Source organism: Chelonia mydas, chromosome 7 (genome assembly GCF_015237465.2).
Source record: "Chelonia mydas isolate rCheMyd1 chromosome 7, rCheMyd1.pri.v2, whole genome shotgun sequence".
Taxonomy (NCBI): Eukaryota; Metazoa; Chordata; order Testudines; family Cheloniidae; genus Chelonia; species Chelonia mydas.
In genome coordinates, this window is record NC_057853.1 from 26901527 (window position 1) to 26921844 (window position 20318).

Genomic DNA, 20318 nt, shown 5'->3' on the forward strand with positions numbered 1-20318 from the left:
AATCCTTGAGGGGCCATTTCGGGATCTGGGGCAAAAATTGGGGATTGGTCCTGCTTTGAGCACGGGGTTGGACTAGATGACCTCCTGAGGTCCCTTCCAACCCTGATATTCTATGATAGTTCTCCCAAAATTACTGTACATAGTTCTGGCATCTTGTGGTTCAGTCCTTCTGTCATTGCAATTTTAAGTTTCTGACTTGTGCTACTTTTCCAATCCCATCCAGTCTATGAGTGAGAAAGGTGGCATTCCTTTCATTATGATGTCCTTAGATCTAACATTTTCCCATATCTATAAAATTAGTTTGTCAAAAGGAGGATTCTTCACATGGACTACTCTTTTTAAATTATCCTAACTAAATTATGGAAAAAAGGGGCAAAGTATATTAGAATATCTAAAGAATGGTGAATGGTTGAGGTGGGATGTCTTCATATATTTATTTTAAAACATTACTATTCTGTCTACATCCACATTATTCTACGTGGTAATCCTGCTGTTTGAATATTTTGAAGAATGCGATTAAATTCAAATGCTTTGATGAGTAATATCTCCTCATATTTGTCTAGAACTTTATTTTTATTGAATAGCAAGAGTGATGAAAGTGTTTTCCATAATAATAACAATGACAAGGGCCTTATGATGAACTACAATTAACTCAGTGATTCATCAGTTAGCAGTGAAAATTTCAATGCATCCTGACATTTAGAGCATTTGGTTGTGATTAAGTCTTTGAAATGTCACAGAATTTTATTTAATTGGCTATGATTTTTTTTAAGAGGTAATCACTGCAAAGATTGCATTCATCACCAAAAGAGATAATTGCAGTTGTCACATGATATAGTAGGTGCTAACTACTGTACCAAGCACATCCGTATTCTTGCAGCAACTAATGAATACTGCATAAATCAATGGTTGGAAAGAACTTGGGAGTGGATTTAAATGTGCTTTTCAAAGACACTACTATCAACACCTTCAACTTCAAAGACATTAGTATTAACAAACTAGGCAAATACTGAAACTGAAATGCAAGTAATTGTGAGACAAAATTAACGAGTTTAATTACTCTAACCTCTGAACCATCCTAAAAACCCAGCCAGAATCTCAATAGCCTATTTGTGTGATAAATAGCTTTTGTGAGAGTGAGACACCCCTAACTAACCTGTAATGTACAAGAACAGATTTCTACCCCTTAAAGGTCACATACTGTAGATGAAGTAGAAAATAGTTTAAAGTCCCCTTCTAAGGGAGATTAAGTAGCATCCTTCTGAACAAAGCTGTTTAAAAGCACACTTGTAAGAGAGCATAAGTGTGTATATGTATATAGCAGACATATTTCTGTGTTCATAGAATCTTGGAAGATTAGGGTTGGAAGAGACCTTAGGAGATCATCTAGTCCAACCCCCTGCTCAAAGCAGGACTAACCCCAACTAAATCATATTATAAATATGTAAAGTAAAAATATATGAAGCTATTACCTCCATTTTTATATTATAAATGGAAGAAGACATTACTCTTCAGAGTCAGATCTGAAGGTACATGTAGCATGTTCCATCACTGCCTTCCCAATGATTCTCACTCACCATGGTTACAGCTCAGTGGGACATGATTTCACTTCATTCTCTCTGCTATCTATTTACGTAACTAGGTTTTTAAGTAGGCTTTATACTACACTCAGTTTCGTATTGTCTAAGTGTCTTACACATTTTAATACAAACACCTAGGAGCTCAGGTTTTCTTGATCACTGGAATCAATATTTTTTCCAATGTATGTGGATTTGGAGGGCTAATCTAGGATGTGTTTTGTGCATACAATAGCTGGTATTTACTGTGGCACATCAGGTTTCTGATATTATATTCTATGTCCACATTGGGGCTTTTAATAAACTCTACAAACAGGCTAGAGTTGCTCATTATTTCATGTAGCTTCTCCTATAACCATGTTTGGCATGTTCTGTATCAGAGAATTAGTCCCATACTGTTTGGGTGGACAATGCGGCAGTGGAATATATTTGCTTCAGCTTCCCACCATTGTATATACCTTTGTCCGCTAGACTGAAGGGCCCTCTACTGCTCGCTATGAAGTATTTATGAACCATGATCAACTCATCTCTTACAGGCTCTTTTGATAATCTACTGAATTAAACTTCTTAAAATTATTCACTGTAAGGCATATTTTCTGACAAATTTGAAAATATTCTCAAATGGAATTCTGAATTCATAATCATGAATATTCACATTTGTTTTCTTAGCGAACCAGCCAATGGGAGTGCGGTGCTGCTGCTCAGGGCGGGGGCAGCGCGTGGAGCCCCGTGATCCCCCTGCCTAGAAGCCAGACCCGCTGCTGGCTGCTTCCAGGATGTAGCGTGGTATCAGAACAGGTAGGCACTAGCCTGCCTTAGCTAGGCAGCACTGCCGACTGGACTTTTAACGTCCCGGTCGGTGGCGCTGACCAGAGTGACCAAGTACCTTACATGCTGCGACCCAGTATTGGGTTGCGACTCGACCTTTGAAAATCGCTGGTCTAATGTGAATAAACAGCCACTTAAATAATCTTGACAATGTGTGTATGTCTCTCTCTTTGTGTGTGTGTGTGGGTGTGTGTGAGATAGAGCTGCCTCGTTTATTGGATATGGGCAATTTTCAAGTATTACACTGTAGGCTAGCTCATGAAGCACCTCTCTTATCATCATAATCCTAAGGGGGGTGGGGACTTTGAGCAGCAGCTGGTCATGATTTATTAGCTAGGTATTAAAATGAAAGTTCATTTTCGGCAATTAACTTAATGGGGGGGAGGAGCATCAATGCCAATGCTTAAAGAAAGGTGCAAACTTACATCACTGAGAATGTTGAAAGCCTCATTTAAAGCTATATCCAGCATTCCAATTCCTTTTGCAAAAAGTTTGTTGAGGTGTTCCCTGAAGTGCTGAAACATGAAAAAAACAGGTTGTAAAAGCAATATTCTAAGAAATTCAATATACATGTTAATACATTTTATAGAGGTCATTGACTGACGATTTAGGGTATTTTAATATACCTATATAACATTAATGATAAAATACAGATTAAAGTAAATCTGTGATAAAAGGGAACAATTTTGTTACTTACCTGTTCAATTATTTTTCTCATACATATCCAAATCACAATCCTGAATCACTGGACAGCCAGCTGTCAACACTGAGACAGTTCTCAACAATTTATAACACACAATTCCTAGCCTGTTTAGGCAGAGGGAGCCTCAACATATTCCCAGTGGATGTTCCAACAAAAATAATGAAACCAAGAAAAAAATCCACATCTAATAGGATCCGTCTATCCTCAATAAAAACAAATATTAGCAATAACTTTAGGAGTAAAGGGTATTGTGGATTGGATATATGAGGAGGCGCATAGACATGTTTTGTTATTTGATATTCTTAGTTCTGTTAGTCAAATGCAAACGGGAGTGTTATGACACAAGAGAAATTAGAAGTCCAAGATTAATGCACAAATTAGAAATTTGTGTTATTAACCTGATTTGTGTAAGTCGGTGTCTGGATGGGATTTCAATAAAAAGCTACATTATAAAAGAAGCTGCAAAATTGTCCAGTTCTCAAGCTATATTCAGTCCACCAAACCTGGCACGGATTGAAATGAGCAAGTATCATAGACAATAATAGAGAGAAAGGAGAATTAGGAAAGGATGCTTACGAGTTGAAGGGGGCTTGTGCGAGCTCACAAAAGCCCCACGTTAACAGAGCCAGATTCTGGGCTCCAAGAAGAAGAATTTTAGCTTTCTTTCCATTTCATTTTGTTTTAAAAGAAAGTCTCCAGAATTTAAAACATAAAAGTATATAAACCAATCACTGTGGGAGAAAGGAATCAATAGATGGTCCTCACTTCTGCAGGAAGATGTTAGGGAGAATTTGAAGTATGACTTGATCCTGAACCATAGACTACCCATTTGTTTTCTCTTTGACCTCATACCCCAGAATCCTCTATGTGGTTTCAGCAAAAATGACTATTCACACTAATTCATAAGCAAAATTCATTCTTGGTGTAACTCCACTGAGTTACAGCAGGGATGTTGGGGCAGTAATTCTGTGGCCGGTACTACAGGCTTCAGAGGATATTTTTTTGGCAGGAATAAACTCTTATGCTCAGCCATTTAATCAGTTTTCACTTTGTTTTCTGTTTAGGTGTATCTATCACTTCTTGAGCCTTAACATAGCTGCTTTGAAGGTTCTTAAACGAACTTCAATGCAATATTATGGCTGATAAAACAATTCTTCTACACCAGGGATGAGACAGACTTACATCATCAAATTCACCCCTGTGCAGAGGGTTAGCTTCAAACCTATGGATTGCCTATGTCCCATTTAACCCTGTTTTGAGGCTTTAAGTGGGACTTGAATCGTTCAGAGAGCTTGGACGAGTCCTTTCCACGGGGGTAAAATTACTCCCACAGAGCGATTCAGGAAGCTTGCACTGCCACTACCCATGCTATAATATTTGTTTAGTAACTAAACACACTTCATTTTCTGGAACTGTCAAAATTCTGTCCCCTTTCATAAATATTACATTCAGCAATAGTATAACACCACAACAAGGGTATAATAATAAGGCCAGAATATGTTCCAGACATACTGGACATTAAAAAAAACTGTTGGCAATTTTTGAGAGAAACTGTAAATTGCCAGACATGGAATGGTCCCATTTTTATAACCAAACAACTAATTCACTGGATTTTTCTCTCTAAAAACAATGTTTTCATATCAGGCAATTAAGTCTTCTAGGTTTATAATGGAAAGATTGACATACAAACTGACACAAACAGTGTCATGAACCATAAAAAGAAGTTGTATTTAGTATCACCTAGTACGAGTCACTCTCTTAAACAATTCTCTATAATGCAACCTTTTTTGGTAAAATAAAAGTATATTGTAGTTTATTGGAAGCAGAATACTTTCTATTTTGTTAAACTCTAGTAAATTAGAGGTAAAAAATTTACATCTCCGCTCCAGGCAATTTTGAGGCATACGTTTTTGCCACAAGAATAGGCTATTTTTCCAAAACAATTAGTGTAGTTTAATGTTAATAGTGACCTTCTAAATGTGGTTTCAGAGTAACAGCCGTGTTAGTCTGTATTCGCAAAAAGAACAGGAGTACTTGTGGCACCTTAGAGACTAACCAATTTATTTGAGCATAAGCTTTCGTGAGCTACAGCTCACTTCATTGGATGCATAAAGTGGAAAAGTTTTACTAAATTACATTCTTCTAAATGTGGTTCACACAGTTCAATATTTTGAATAGCCAAAAGGCAAAGCCTTGTTTATCTAAATAAGCAGTGACAGCATAAAACCCAGTACAGCCTAGATAGTGAAATGGTGCTTTTGCCTCCAATACCAGATAGTTAATTTAAACTAACACCAATAAATATCTATATTGTAATAGTAATAATAATTTTAATGAAATTCTTTCCTACTCGCTACATAGATATAATTAATAATTTGAATAAAGAAAATCAAGAGTTCGGGCGAGTGGGGAAAGACTGGAGAAGGAAGCCATGTCTTGGGGGAAACCCTGACAGTACATTTGGCTTTATGGCATTTCTACAATTAGAAAAAGAAATAGATAAAGAACTAGATTAACTAGAGCAAGAACTAAATAAATGGATATCTGATCCAGTAGGGGAACACCTACATTTCTATATGGCCAAGCAACATTTGTAATTGGACATTTTCAAAAACACAAAGCCACATGAAACAAAGTAGTAATTATGTTTCTAAAATAAAGCAAAGTATCACTGACCTTTAATACATTTGTATTGCACTGAAATTTTTAAAGTAATAATAAAATGATGTGAATAAAATACTCAAACATTCAATAAATGCATTGAACTTTTTTATACTGTAACCAAATACAAATTTTAAAATCCTTGGAAATTTAAGCTTATATTGACAGCAAACTACATTGCCAGCTTTTCAACCACAATTCTGGGGCTGATTCTTTGTTCCTAGCATAATTCAGAACACCCTCCTGCGTACTCTAAACCGTCTATAGCCCTGATTCAAAGCCCAGTGAAGTCAAGGTTCCAATTAGGTTCAATGGATATCGCCCCCAGCCTAATGTCATGAAAAGGATTACTAAAAAAAATTGCTTTTCAGATTGTCTTGAAAAATGGAAAAATTAAAGCTAAATTAACATTTTCTGTGAAAATTTTTGATTTGGTCATAAATCCATCTTTTGTCAAAACAATTATTTTGACAAGAAAATTTTCAACTAGCTGTAGCAGCCACAGCCCCTCTCTCATAGACCTGGCAGAGGTGGTGATGGGGCAGCGCACAGCTGTCATAGCTGCCTCTTATGCCCCAGACTGGTGGAATCTCCTGGAAACTGGCAGTACCAACTTTGTACAGGAGGGTCAAGGTTCTGAGCTTTTATCTTTTAATAAATCAACTGGATTAAAATAAGCAATTAAGAATCCCAATTGAATTTTTGCCCTTGGAAGCAGATGACTGTTCCACAAACACTAATTAAATTAACAAAGAACTTTGCTATAAAATAATGCCTCACAATAGTTTACAAAAGCTCAGAACGTTTCACAGCCTATTGGATACTGTAAAAACTTTCTGACAATGTATGCACACTATCACATATGAACATACATCAAGAAACAGATTATTTACAATTACCAATAAATAGTATAATTTCTAATCTAGAAATCAATGTATATGATCTATCAGAGGAACAAATATTTTCTCTCCTCATAGTTAGATATATATGTGCTGAAAAATACACTGTTGCAGTATGTATAAATATAATGTTGACATTTGTTTGCTATACAAAAAACAGTAAAATGTTGACAATGGATTTCATGCACTATGAATTTTAATGAATCCATGTTTTCTGCCTCTGGCCTCATAGTGAGCAGATGCTAGTAGGTGATTCTGCAAAGGGACTGAATTAATTAAGGGTTGTTGGTTTTTTTAAACTATGCTTTGTATTCTCTCTCTTTCGTTGGTTTTCAATCTGCTCTTTGTTGTCTGAGAATGCCAATAGCACTTCAACACTATGTTTATCCATCCACTAGAAAATTTAGTCAACGACATTTAAATAATTGTTTCTTTGATGTGCAGTGCACATCTTTACCATACTGGGTTTCATGGCTACACTGCACTAACTGGAGTTACGCCAAAGGAAGTTAAAAGTCTTTTCAATGGTGGAACAAAGAATAGATTTTTCAAGCTGTTAGTCTATGTCTGGTTGAGGGTGGGTTTGTTTTAAAACAATCAAAATGTATCATTGCACTTTATAAAAAGCCAGATTCCAATACCCATAATGACAATGAGTGATACTATATTCCATGAGCAGTCCAAATTACTTCAGTGGGATTACTGATGGCATAAGGTATTGTTCAGTGAATCTGACCCATGATGATTATTGTTTCTAAGAGGAAAAAACAAAGCTCCAGACATTCAGTTTCTTCCTTTTCAGATTTCCAGTCATCTACAGCTATGCGCTAGACTAGAGCGTATTGTAAGTCACGCTTCTGCAACTCCTTTCATTAGTAAAGGAATACTACAGGCATTACATTTTCACAAAAACATCTAATTTTGGATGCGAGAATGCCAGCATTTCAACTTCGCATACCTCTGCTTGTGTGTTTGTACGTTATATTGGTGTCTACGAACACCAATCGGCATTCACATCAGGAAGTATATATATAACACCAGGAGTGCTGCACATGAAAACAATACTTTGTAACTATATCATATTTTGCAACCAATTTCAGTGCATTCCAAAAAAGCAAACCTGACAGCTCCCTGCAAGTCACATAAGTATTACACTGAACTGATTTTACAGTTGAGGGTCAGTGTGTTTAAAGACACCGACTTGAAAAAACAGTATGTGACCATGCAATTAGGCTTTATTATAATGCATATGCACAAGGGAGCAGAACTGAGGTTGCACTGGCAACCTAACTTTCAATTGCTTGACTTTGTAACCTAAATCATTTTCTTTTACCATACATTTTTGAATGTAATTTCCTAGCAGAATTTCCTAGTCTACAGTATAGATTTCTACCACTTGAGCTATAGGACTAAACTACATTAGGTGTCAGCAGAAATAGGCCACTATTGTAGGGGAAAGACTGGGCTGCTGGTGCCATGTTGTAGGTGCAGGAGAGAGAAATCAGGGAGAACCAATCCATGGACTGAGGTGAGGCACTTCTGGCTCATGCACTGCCCTCAAAGTGAAAAACTGGCTGCTGGTGGCATGTGCTGGGTCTAAGGAGGGGTGTGACTGGGGATGGGATGGGAGGAGACATCTGTAGACTGAAAACATGCTCTTTGCCAAATTTCAGAGAGTCGATGCAAATTACGAGATGTTAGAGCTTCTCAAAAAAGGTTGCAAAAATCTTTTATAATGAAAGTGTTAGGAGAACCTAAGTAAGTGTCTCCTGTGATAATATCAGCAAACACCACATTTTAAATTAGAAGCGTGATTGCAAGTTTAGAGTCTCCCTTTAAATTACTTATTCGAGGTCAGAGAGCCCAGAATAGAATCTTGGATTCCCTTGCTCTTAAGCATTAAAAAGGCCCTTGCACCTTCTTATTTTTACATATGATGTTCTTCTGATAGTAAGTAGCAAGAGACACCAGTGAAAATTTCTCTCTCACTTATCTGCCATCTTCCTCTGGACTTTTTTAGTACCTATCACCATAGAATTGGAGCTCGTGCACAGTAATATGAGAGTGTTTAGACGTTGAAAGGGATATCTGCAGATGTACAACTGTGTACACAGACATTCGTGTGTAATTATAAACCTAATTTCCATATGCAATTACCACTATGTGCAATGTCTACTAGCAGACTCAGATACCTAATTTGCATGCATAACCTTGGTAATTCTGAATACAAATTAGTCACACAATTATGACAATCAGGCCTTGATGTCTGATTACAAAATTATAGGTGAATAATATATACAAGGGAAGTTGTGACTTCATTACAATAAGTGGATGTGGATGCATTCAGCTGAGGATCTATCCATGTCTCAATTTAGAGCTGGTTGGAAAAATGTAGGGTGAAAAGAGGAATTTCAGGAAAATTTAATGGTGAAATTCAGCACTGCTCAGAGGGGCAGGACAAGGACCATGTATCACTCAAAGAGAGCTTCCGTGGAACAGAAGCCCTGCTGAACTCTGCACATATCTGACTCTGTTTAAAAAAAAATACTCTCGGATGTCAAAAATCTTATTTTGATGACAAATTTCCAACCAACAGACCCAACAATGATTTACGATTGGCAAACAAGGTTTTATACAGGTCAATCAAGCTGTGGACAGTGGATCTCTTGGCTTCATACTAGCCTTCAAGTCAGAAAGAAATCAAGAAAATAATTTGCTCATCTTAAATTCAGAGTAAATGTTCTTGTCTCATGTCTAAGTACAAAGCATATGTGTCTGAAGAATAATGGGCAGTATACGGCATACTGTGGCTATTGTTTCCAGAAGGATAACACAATAAGGAAAGGGGGCTCCCCTACACTGAAGCAGGAAAAGTCCCATTTCTGATTAAAATTATGGCACCCCAGCAACAGGTTTTGGATTACCCCAGTAGGTGGATGGGGGTTACTTACAGAAAGCTTTTCCAGTTGTCTCAGTATTCTACACTAGGGCCCCAGTACACGTGTTCCTGCAGAAGACTAACAATCACTATTGCTGCATGAGTCAGCAACAGATTAAACAGGAAGATCCAATTGGGCAGAACGTGGTAAACCTTTTCAGATTATTTCTCATGCCTGAATTCTGAATCTCTCCTTTGGGAAGTTACTGAAAAAGTTTGTGTGTGAATCCTGATTTATAAACCATCTTTCTCTAGCCCACTGGGAGCTCAGTCACTGATTGCACAGACCCCAGCCTGTATTTGGCTGAAAGAGTCTACTTAGCTTTCATTGTCTGGGGGTTGCAGGGTAAGGATCTCTTGGTAAAATGAGCTAGCAAGTCAGCTTTCTGCCACTTTTCTTCTCACCCTTTCATTTTTGATTTACTATGTTTTAATTGTTTAAAATAATTAAGTTAAATAAATATTTGTATCACCTTTCTGTAAGGGTCAGTGATCAAGCACTTTTTGTTCTGTTTTGTCCTTTAGTAGTGTTAGATGGAAGCCTATGGGTGACAGTGAATGGGTTGTAAAAGGAGGTGAAGAGCTTGTACATTTCAACAGCTGTAGGGAGGACAGAGTAAAGGTATGTCTGTTGAGGGGGCTTATTGGGGCACTGCTGAAACATGGCAGGGTTAAGTTTGCATAAGCAACCGTAACGATGCATTTCCTGGTTTTCTGACATGAGTTTTGCTAAGCTCAGTGCTCTGCAAGGAAGAAGACATGCCACCAAGCAACCTTAACTCTGCATTAATTTAGTCTTTTTGCCATTGAATTCCCTAGGTTCCCAGGAAAATGTATGTTGTTGGTAGGAGTTATTTAGGCAGTTGTATGTATGTCCTGCAATTAGCATAGTGAGCCAGAGTCCCCCCCAACACACACACACACACACACACACACACACCAGCTGCCTCCCACTAGCCCTGCTTTTGTACATCTCCCTAGCCATGCCCCAGACGCATTCAACATGCCCCCTCCAACCTGGGCCCTCCACACGACCATACCTTGGGCTCCCTATCACAAGCAGGGAATGCCCTTGAAGTCTTCACTCACTGGTATAGAAATGTTTCTATTTTCCTTATTTCCCCCACCCCCCCCAATAACTCAAATCACACCCAGTGCCTGGAGCAAAGATAACTATATTACGGGGAATAATGCTGGGGTGCAGGAAGGTTGAGGTATAGGGTGGTTGTGGTGCCCTAGCAGGGCTGGGAAGTACAATGGAGTTGGGGTGTACCGACACACCTGGGATCGCAGGGGGTTGGGGTGCAAGGGATTTAGGTTGCACTGGCAGAGCTGGGGTGCAGGAGACTGGGAGGCAGTGTTGGGGTGCAATAGCAGAGCTATGGGTGCAGAAAGGTCGGAGTGCAAGGTGGTTGAGGTACACTGGCAGAGTTGTGGAGTGCACAGAGATTGGGGTGCACTGGCAAAGCAGGGGGAGTAGGGGGTTGGGGTGCACTGGCAGGGCTAAGGCTGCAGGGTGGTTGGGGTGCTAGAAGGTTGGGGTTCACTGGCAAAGCTGGGGGCATAGTGAGGATGGAATATTCTGGCAGAGCTGTGGAGTGCACAGGAGTTGGGGTACATGGCAGAGCTGGGGCTGCAGGGTGGATGGAGTATAGGGGGCTGGAGTTTCCTGGCAGAGCTTCCAACCCTGTTGAGACCATTTTTACCCATAGCTCATTGATAGTGTCATCTCGAGCACTGGGCAAAATACCAAACACACAAACACATCTAGAAACTCTATTTTAAAACAGTTGTTTTTTCTGGACTTATAAAAAACGTTTTGTTAAAAAAAATCCAATCAGCTCTCACTCTCTGTCACACGTTTGATTACCTCTATCTGAGGTTACGTGCAACAGGGAAGAACAGGACCCTTTTTATTTTATCATTTACTGTGGGCTAGACTGCGATACCTTTATTTACAGTGATTTCAATGGGACTACACAAAAAGTAAGTTACTACTCAGCATGAGTAATGGTACCCAAACCTTGAAGGTTTTTTGTGCTGGTTCGCAAGACCATTGTTTCACTTCACAACATACGGATCGGTGGACACAGCCCTGCCCGCTGAGCCCCTAGGTGAAACTGAGTTGCACTAGCTGAGTTTTGCAATGGAGCTTGTGCAACTACACTAGCTGGCATTTTTGTGCCCCCTACGGGGCTCGGTTGTGTCACCTGAAGAACAATCTTGTTAGTGGGACCAACTTGGGTCTCCGGGTCAGGGTTAAGAGAGACTGCAGCTTGCTTTTGCAACTCTCCCCATGCTTTGATATGACCCCAAATGTTCCTAAGATATATTTGGCAGAGAGGTGCCAGATCAGCTGGGATGACTGCACCAGGAAAAAAGCCAACAGCAAAATAGCCAAGACCAGCCTATATGTAGTGGAATCATGAGGTTCATTAATTTGTCACAGGGAGGATTACCCATATATTTTTATGACACAATAGCATTCACTTCTCCAGTGCAGATTTGGACATTTTCTTACTGACACTTGGACCTGGTCAGAGCAGTTACTTGTTATATGGTAGAGTGGTGGACATCATCCTGTCTAATCACTTGTGTTCCCGGGGGGGGGGGGGCGGCGACATTTGCAGTAGTGCTGCTCTTGGAGGGAGGCTACAGTTTATCCATAACCCCAACACTGGACTATGAGTAACCTAGTATCAGGGGAATGAGGACTTGCAGCTGCACCTGCTCAGTCTCTGGGCAGCCTATGAGCACATCTGAGCCACAGCAGGGCTGCTTGATTGACCACTCTGCCGGACTGGCCGAGGAAGTCAGCAAGCCTGCTCTGAAGCCCACCAGCAACAACTGATCTCTGACTGTTCCATATTTATGCCTACAGCGGTGACTGCTCCTGTGCCAGCCTTGTTTCCAACCTCACTCCAGTCCTGTTCCCTTACTGGCTTCCTGACTCTGACCTCTTGGCTCTGCTTACTGGCTTCTGCTCCAACAATTAGGCTTGACCGCCCCTGGCCCAGTTTGTGGCACCAGAACCAAGATATACAAAAAAGGAGATGAGGTTTAAATATGTCCAGACATAAGGCATTGCTTGTTACTCCAAATTATTTGCATGGGGAAGGAGTAGGCTGAGAGAAACTGAACTGCATGTCAGTAGTTTGGGACGAGCTGGGGTCTAGTTGTGGTTATTGAATGAAATAAAGGTGACCACAGTGGGATATTTTTATTTATTTATTGTACTGCTGCTTTGTGCCCATTGCAATCTTCCTTAATTACATAACATTTTAAAAAGTTACAGCTATTTGCTGAAACAAAATTATATATGTAGAGTTTTTGTTTCCCAGCCTCTCAGTGGCAATGCCAAACAACTTAGTTGCTGCTTTATTTTCTGTTTGTTTGATTTCAGGTAATTAAACCAAGAAAATAAAAGCTCACTGAAAGCAGTCACACACTAAGCCCTGTCTATTTCTGTCATTTTAATTTACACAAGGGTAGCTCTCTAGTTAGTTCTACTGACTATCCCTATCTGTGCATCTATAAGATGCTCTATAAATTTCATATCATCTGGAAACATTTATAGGGAAATGTCCTCAATCCATATATAGTGTCTATAAAGGAAGAATGTATATTGTGATATTGTAACTTTAAATCTGGAGTTACATTAAATCAGATTGTCATCTCATTCCTATGGGGTAGGTAAATTGCAATATGGAATTTCTCAAAGATGAAAAAAGCTCTTGGCCCAAGAAAACTGGTATTAAAATATGCAATCCCACATGTTTGTAATTTTGTGGAGAAAGTGCAGACAGTGACAGAATAGCGTCTGAACTATTTCCCACTTCTTTTTCATTTGTATATAGCAAATTGATATATTTCAAGGTAGCAGCTGTTTAATGACAAAGCCAAATTATAAATTATCTTGATATTATGCAAATTTTATATATATTTGATATTACTACACCATATTTAGGTACTAAGACTCATTTCAACCTGTTTTTATGTCACCTGTAGCAATTACAGGTTTGACCCTGGTGATAAATTAGATGCAAATCCAATTTTGCACATTATGGAAAGTATACATTCTGAATCCAATGATTATACCTATCTCCTAATATCTATACTTAACTTCCGAAAATGAATACAGCTCAGCACAAGAGGTTTAAGGGAAACACCTTCAATATGACTAAAAGACAGAATTTAGAAAAATAGGTTAAGCTAGCTAGCTGTTACATTTCGTTACTTCATCTCAGTTTTTGCTGTATCATGTGTAAGTTGTGAACATTCCACAACTAAATCGTACACTGTGAACCCTCTAAGTACTTAAAAATCAAAGCAGGAATACTAGACAACACACTTCTCAAGATCCACGGCTCCTACTCATGCCTTTCACACAGTAAAAGTAAAACTGAAAACTTACTGGTACGGGGGCTGGCTCTCCCCTCCCAAGGGGCAGGGCCTTGGGTGGAAGGGGCGGGGCTGGGGGGTTCAGCGTCCCCCAGCCAGCCCTTCCACGCTGCCTGGTCTGCACCACCCGGCGCTCCAGCAGCAGCAACCAGAGCCTCAGGCCCTTTTAAATAGCCAGCCACGGGGGTCGGAGGGGGGTGGGGGGGGCAGCATTTTAATGTTGCTGCCCCTTTTGCGCTCCCTCATTGGCAGCGCTGCTGCTAGGGTCCCAGCAGGGCCACCGACAGGGGGCACAAAAGTGGCAGTGCTTTAAGGTAAGGCGGTACGGGCCAGTACCGGTGGCCACTTTTTACCGGTATGCCGTACTGGCGCGTACCATCTTACTTTCACCCCCGCTTTCACAACATGTGGTGTACCTCACACAGCACACTAAGTGCCCCAACAACAAACTATATGGGTGCAATGAAACAATCATTATGCTTTCGAATGAACTCACACAGAAAAATTAGAAAAAAAACAAACACATCTCATCACCCATGGACAAACACTTTTCACAAAGCGATCAACGATCAACTCCAAATCTGACCTCTCAGTCCACATCCTCAAATGAAACCTGCACAGCTTCACAAGACAAGCCTGGAGACATCAAAAATCAAGGATTTAATAAAGACACTGGATTTATGGCTCATTACAACAATCTGTAACCCACTGTACCCCTTTGTCTTACAACTGGTTGTACAGTGGTAACTGCCACTTCACTTTGAATAGTCTCTTGCAACATGAATTAACTCCTTACTGGTTTCACCCTTGCATTTAGCTGTGACACTCTGAATACCCGGGACCCACCCAGTTACAACACTACTGCAAACAGACTTTGGTAGATCATCTTGGATTGAGATGCCTGCTTTGTGCCTTAATACAGTACCTGGCATGTGCATAAACATTTCACATATTTCACATTTCACGGTCATATCCAAAATAGTAAGTAAGTTTATAAAATCTCTGATTTGATTCAAACATGTTTCTGAAAGCAACAGTGCTTTTCATCAGCTGTATAATACACAGACAGAAATCAAAGGTCCAATTAGGTCAACAGAGCCAGCCATACAGCTGTGTGCAAATTAATTTCTGCAAAAATGTTTCATTAAAACCAATATGCCATACCCAGGTTTCTTCCTTGAGATTTAATGTTGAGGTATTTCTTTTATTTTTATTTAGTCAGATTTTTACAGCCAGGTCTGGACTGTATTCCTTTGCTATCCCTGTAGTAGGCCAGGAACACTCTGTGATTTTCAGAATCACAACTGACTTCCTGGTTCCACAGTGGACAGAGGGAAAGTCCTGGTTAGAATACTGGGAACATGGAGGTCGAATCTCCGCTCATTGCCCACTCCTGTCAGCTCATTCCCTGACAATAAAAATTCGTTAACAACTTTCACTAATAGTTTAAAACTATTTAAAAATCCAGACTACAACACACTGGACATACAAGACACTGAATAAATGCATGCGTCCATCACTCTAGTATATATACAGAAAACATTTATGGAGGAATGTTGCTCAATAGGAAACTGCCTAGTTTAGTATGGGGTGTGCATGGGGCAATTTACCCTAGCTAACTCTTGACTCCAGCTAGGGTGGATATTCATAGCAGGGAAGGCACCACAGTGCAGGTACTACCAGCCCAGCCCAGACCTCAATTATGTACTCAGCTTCCTAGGCAGCTCTGAAACCCACACTTTGCCGTTTTTCTGCTCCTGCTACTCTCAGTAGCTGGATTCAAGCCCGTTCACAGATCTGCTGTGTGGACACACCCAAAGGCTAGGACTTATAAAGAAAATTTTAAAGGCATGATTTATGTCTCAGTCATAGTCTATGTCAGTTATCATGCTGAAAACATTACTAATAAACTAATTACTAATAAATCAAATACAACTTTGAATTTAAGAACAAAATAAATGAGGTGAGCTGTCAGTGGGGTTGAAGGATAACTCAGCCCATTTTCCCCCTTCGTTCTGACTGCTCTTCCTAATCATGAATGCACCTGGGAATCAGGAACCACAACAATAATAATAAGGGATGAGGCAGGACTGAACAGAACTCAGACTTTGGCTAGTGAAAAAATAGCAAAATGCTACAGAATTTACATAAAGATAAGATACGACCGGACTACCCACTGTAAGTTATGGAAACAATGGTTGCTGCTCCATTATTAAGTCTGAGTTGAGTTTTGCACTTAAAAGCAGGGATTTGTCATGTATGAGGAATACGATGTATCCTTCCCCCACAAAAAATTACAGCACTTAAACTGAGTACAGAATTATTTTTCTGAGAATTTAAACGAAAATCTTAATTAGTTTGAATTAAAGCTAATATTAAAATGGGCCCTTAAGAAATTTAGCAATCCGTGATCATCCTTTTATTGTCCCAATTGACAAGGAGGAAAAAAAAAGAAAAGAAAAGAATACATGAGTCTTTAAAAATCAATTTCCTCTCATTTGCAACCACAAACATTAAAGTACATATCTGAGTGCCTTAACTGCATTTCCATACCTTAACATGTTTGGATTTCTTCTAGATTTAACTCTAACTCTGAATTTCCTTGGCTTGTAATACTTGTTGTGGGGATAATTACAACCTCACTAAAAAATGTGTACCCTATATTACTGCTGTATAGACTCAATCTTAACAGCAGGTTAAGATTTTTTTTTAAATCTGGCAATTTATATTCGGTTTGTGGTCCTACTCCCCATTAAGTCCACAGAAGCTTGGCAGTGCCTTTAATAGGAGCAGGATCAAGTGCAAGTAGAACAGAGGAAATTCAGGGCCAAACCCCACAAATATATACTCACAAGCAGGTCCATAAGCTTTAATTCTGACTCTTATACATTTAATTAGTGTTTCATCTCTGAGCTGAAAAGTAGGCATTAACTCATGCTTATCTGTAACAATGTTATTAACACTCATATAAATCATCGATATTGAGCCTGAAGGGCCTTGGAATCTTGGAGGTCAAAAGGACCAGAATCTCTTGTGCTACTTGAGAAAGCATAATGTAAATCAAAAGGGACAAATTTGAGTGCGAGAGAAGGGTGAATCACTTAAGTACTTTGGGCTAACCCCTGCCACTGTCTGCAGGAGTGAAGGCTCCTGCACACTTTAGAACTGGGCCAGTTCTGCCATGAGGCGCAGGGCACTGAAAGTCTGTATAGGACATTAAAACCTCTTGGGCACCATGGCACACAGCGCGATGGAGATTCCTTGCAAACCACCACAGACAAAGAGGAAAATGGCCAGTGCATATGTGATTTTGTGATTCTACAGATCATTCACCCCCGCACCCCCATAGAGGGACAGCACACTAGCTGCATGGGTTACAGCAGCCCTAATATTAGTAATGGTGGCCTAGAAGTAAATCCTTGCACTCCAATCCCTGAACATTTTTTACCTCACATACTGAGGCTGTCCACGGAAACAGTATTTGCCCCTTTTTGCTTATCATGAACAAAGCATACTATAAATATGGTTGGCGTGTTCCTCTTGTAGGCATATTCATTCTAAAGTTCTGAGATTAAAAGCAAGCTTTCAGCAAGCGAATGAACAACATTTAGTAACTTACTTAAGCGACTTCTCTACAGTAGAAAGACTCCATTTGAGCATTCACTATAGGGAGCAAAATACAACAAATACCTTGAAGACAGATGTAGTTTGGGTTATTGATCCTGTGAAAACAACTCATGCTTAAATTATTGAAATAGCTATTTTCCTCCACTATTGTAAAAATCCAATGAAAACCCATTCAGACATGTGAAGTAATTATTTCTTTCCGCTTCTGCTAAGCTTGCTTATTTGTGCCATGTGTGATATAGGCAGATTAAGTTAGCAAGGCGCAGTTAGCAAAAATCAGAAAAAAATTACTTAATAAAAAGACAGTTTATGAGTTATTTTCAATATTGGCATTCAGATATCATGGTGATGTCTATGGTTACACATACACACACACACATATATAAAAAACTTCACCTACAATATACTATAATTTGTATGCACATATGAAATAACTATAATGACACACTAACTGAAAAATATTTTCATTAGTGTAATTATTATTCATACCATAACGCTGCTTTGTCTGTTTGTAAATGTACTCTATATATAGTTGCACTATATACTCTATGTTTTTTTCAATATTAATTCTTTACTCTCTCTAGTAATTGCTATTAAAACATTTTTCACACTGGTATCCAGCATACCACATTTTTCCTCAAAATCTAGACTTGGACATAACTAGTTATCTCAGATGCCAGGATGACCGGTGCAGTATAAGAATGTGAATACAAAAGAAAAGAACAGAACTATGGGTAATGATTGGTAAATATTGTCTTTATGATGGCAACCACTGTGCTGTATTTTCTATGCTAGCATAAAAACCATACAATAGTTTGCAAATGTAGACGCTAATGTAACTTAAAATTGTGTAATTAAAAAAACCCCTAGGTTTTAACATTAAATGTATTTAATGTACTGGAGAAGTCAAATGACTACTAGTATTTATTGACAAGAGCTTTATGAGATGGCTTTAAATCTTTTCCTTTGCTGACATCTTTTTTTCTAACATGTCCAAGACTGCTGTTTTGATACCACAGGAAAATAGTGGTCTATATTCGTATCTTTAAAAAGAAAAGGAGTACTTGTGGCACCGAAGAGACTAACCAATTTATTTGAACATAAGCTTTTGTGAGCTACAGCTCACTTCATCGGATGCAACTCACAAAAGCTTATGCTCAAATAAATTGGTTAGTCTCTAAGGTGCCACAAGTACTCCTTTTCTTTTTGCGAATACAGACTAACACGGCTGCTACTCTGAAACCATTCATATCTTTGTAGTTTGCTTGTTGATTTTAATTATTTTTTGAGAGATTAAACTTGTGGCTTTTGCCAAATGTAGTTAAAATAAGGAATGACAAATTACTAAACGGTTTAATGCTACATTATTTCATAACATACTTATTAATTAGCACTTGATGCTGTAGTAAGTAATCAGGCCACTGAATAGCCTGCAGATTAATTGTACAACCATCTCCATAAACAAAATGTGGCCTGCTATGGAGACTGTCACTTGTTTTAGTCTAATGATATACACTCTGATAAACAAAGTGTATTCGGCTCTGAATTCATACAAAACGACAGAACAGCTGCAGTTGTTAAAGATTACATAATTATTAGGGCAAAGTGAAAGAAAGGCTAAAGCTGGAAGAAACTTAATGAATGATAGTATTTGGCACGATATCTAGAAAAAAACCTAGAATTTTGAAAAATCTTTTGTAACTTTAAAAACAATTGCTTCATGAGAAATTGCTTGCAATTAAACCTAATTTCTAACTAAGCAATGATCTGAGTATAGAGAGACCCTGGAGAGATAGTTAATATCACAAAGATGTGTCTGCTGCTACTTTGTCTTGCAAGCTTATAAAATTCATTGCAGTGTCCACAGAGCTTTCATGGCAATGATGTGATCCATTCCAGAAAAAGTGCGGAGCTTGTGAAAAACTGAATGGGAAAACTGAACGTTTCTTCAGTTACCACAAACTTTCCTTCTAGTTCTCTCACTTTTAATGGACAGGACAGTATTCTATCTTAGTACAAATATATTGGAATAGCACACTTAATAAAAATGCATAGGCCCACCTGTGTCAGTATGAATCTGACATGCCAAACCCGCGAAAAAAACACAGAAATTGGGCTTGTGTTTGGCTTAATTGGCTTGTGAGTTGCTTGTTGGCTAACTTTTGGCTTGTAGCTTGTTTGGCTTGTTGCTTTTTTTTTTTTTTGACCGGCTCCCGGCAAGCAGGGGCAAGGGGGAGCAAGCACGGGCAATGGGGGAGAGAGTCAGGGGTGCACAGTGGGCCCACCACAGTCCCAGACAGCAAGCCGGGGGGATCTAGTCACATAGAGTGTTGGGGTTCCTAGGGATTGGCTTGTTTTGAAATGGGAATAGCTTCATTTTTGGCTTATTGTGAAAGTTGGGGTGCTTATTTACTGCATGAAAGCTGGCAACTTTGGTATGAACATATTCTGGTTCATAGGGTTTTTTGCTGCTTTGGCTATGTCTCTCAATATTATTTTTCTAACTGCATGTATTTAACAGTTTCAGCAGAAGGGGTTTGTATTTAGGTGAGGTGGAAAAGCAGGTACAGTACTTTGAAGGCAGAGATAGTAAGGACAACAGCTATTCTTCTGGTGTTGAAAGAAGGTTCCAATGTAATGGAGTTGTGTGATTCTTTTGATGAAGGGAAGTTGAAATATAGTGA

General features: G+C 39.1%; 1 protein-coding gene across 11 annotated transcripts in view; it reads right to left on the reverse strand.

The window, feature by feature from the left end:
- CACNA2D3 (calcium voltage-gated channel auxiliary subunit alpha2delta 3) overlaps positions 1-20318 on the reverse strand; it is a 702225-nt gene that overhangs the window by 349625 nt on the left and 332282 nt on the right. For all 11 annotated transcript variants that reach the window (XR_006292226.1, XM_043551412.1, XM_037904897.2 and 8 more), the window contains one exon: positions 2831-2920. Coding sequence is in view for 10 of the 11 variants with exons in the window: in XM_043551412.1 (XP_043407347.1) it covers positions 2831-2920 (90 nt within the window). In the remaining variant the exon portion in view is untranslated. The remainder of the gene's footprint in view (positions 1-2830; positions 2921-20318) is intronic.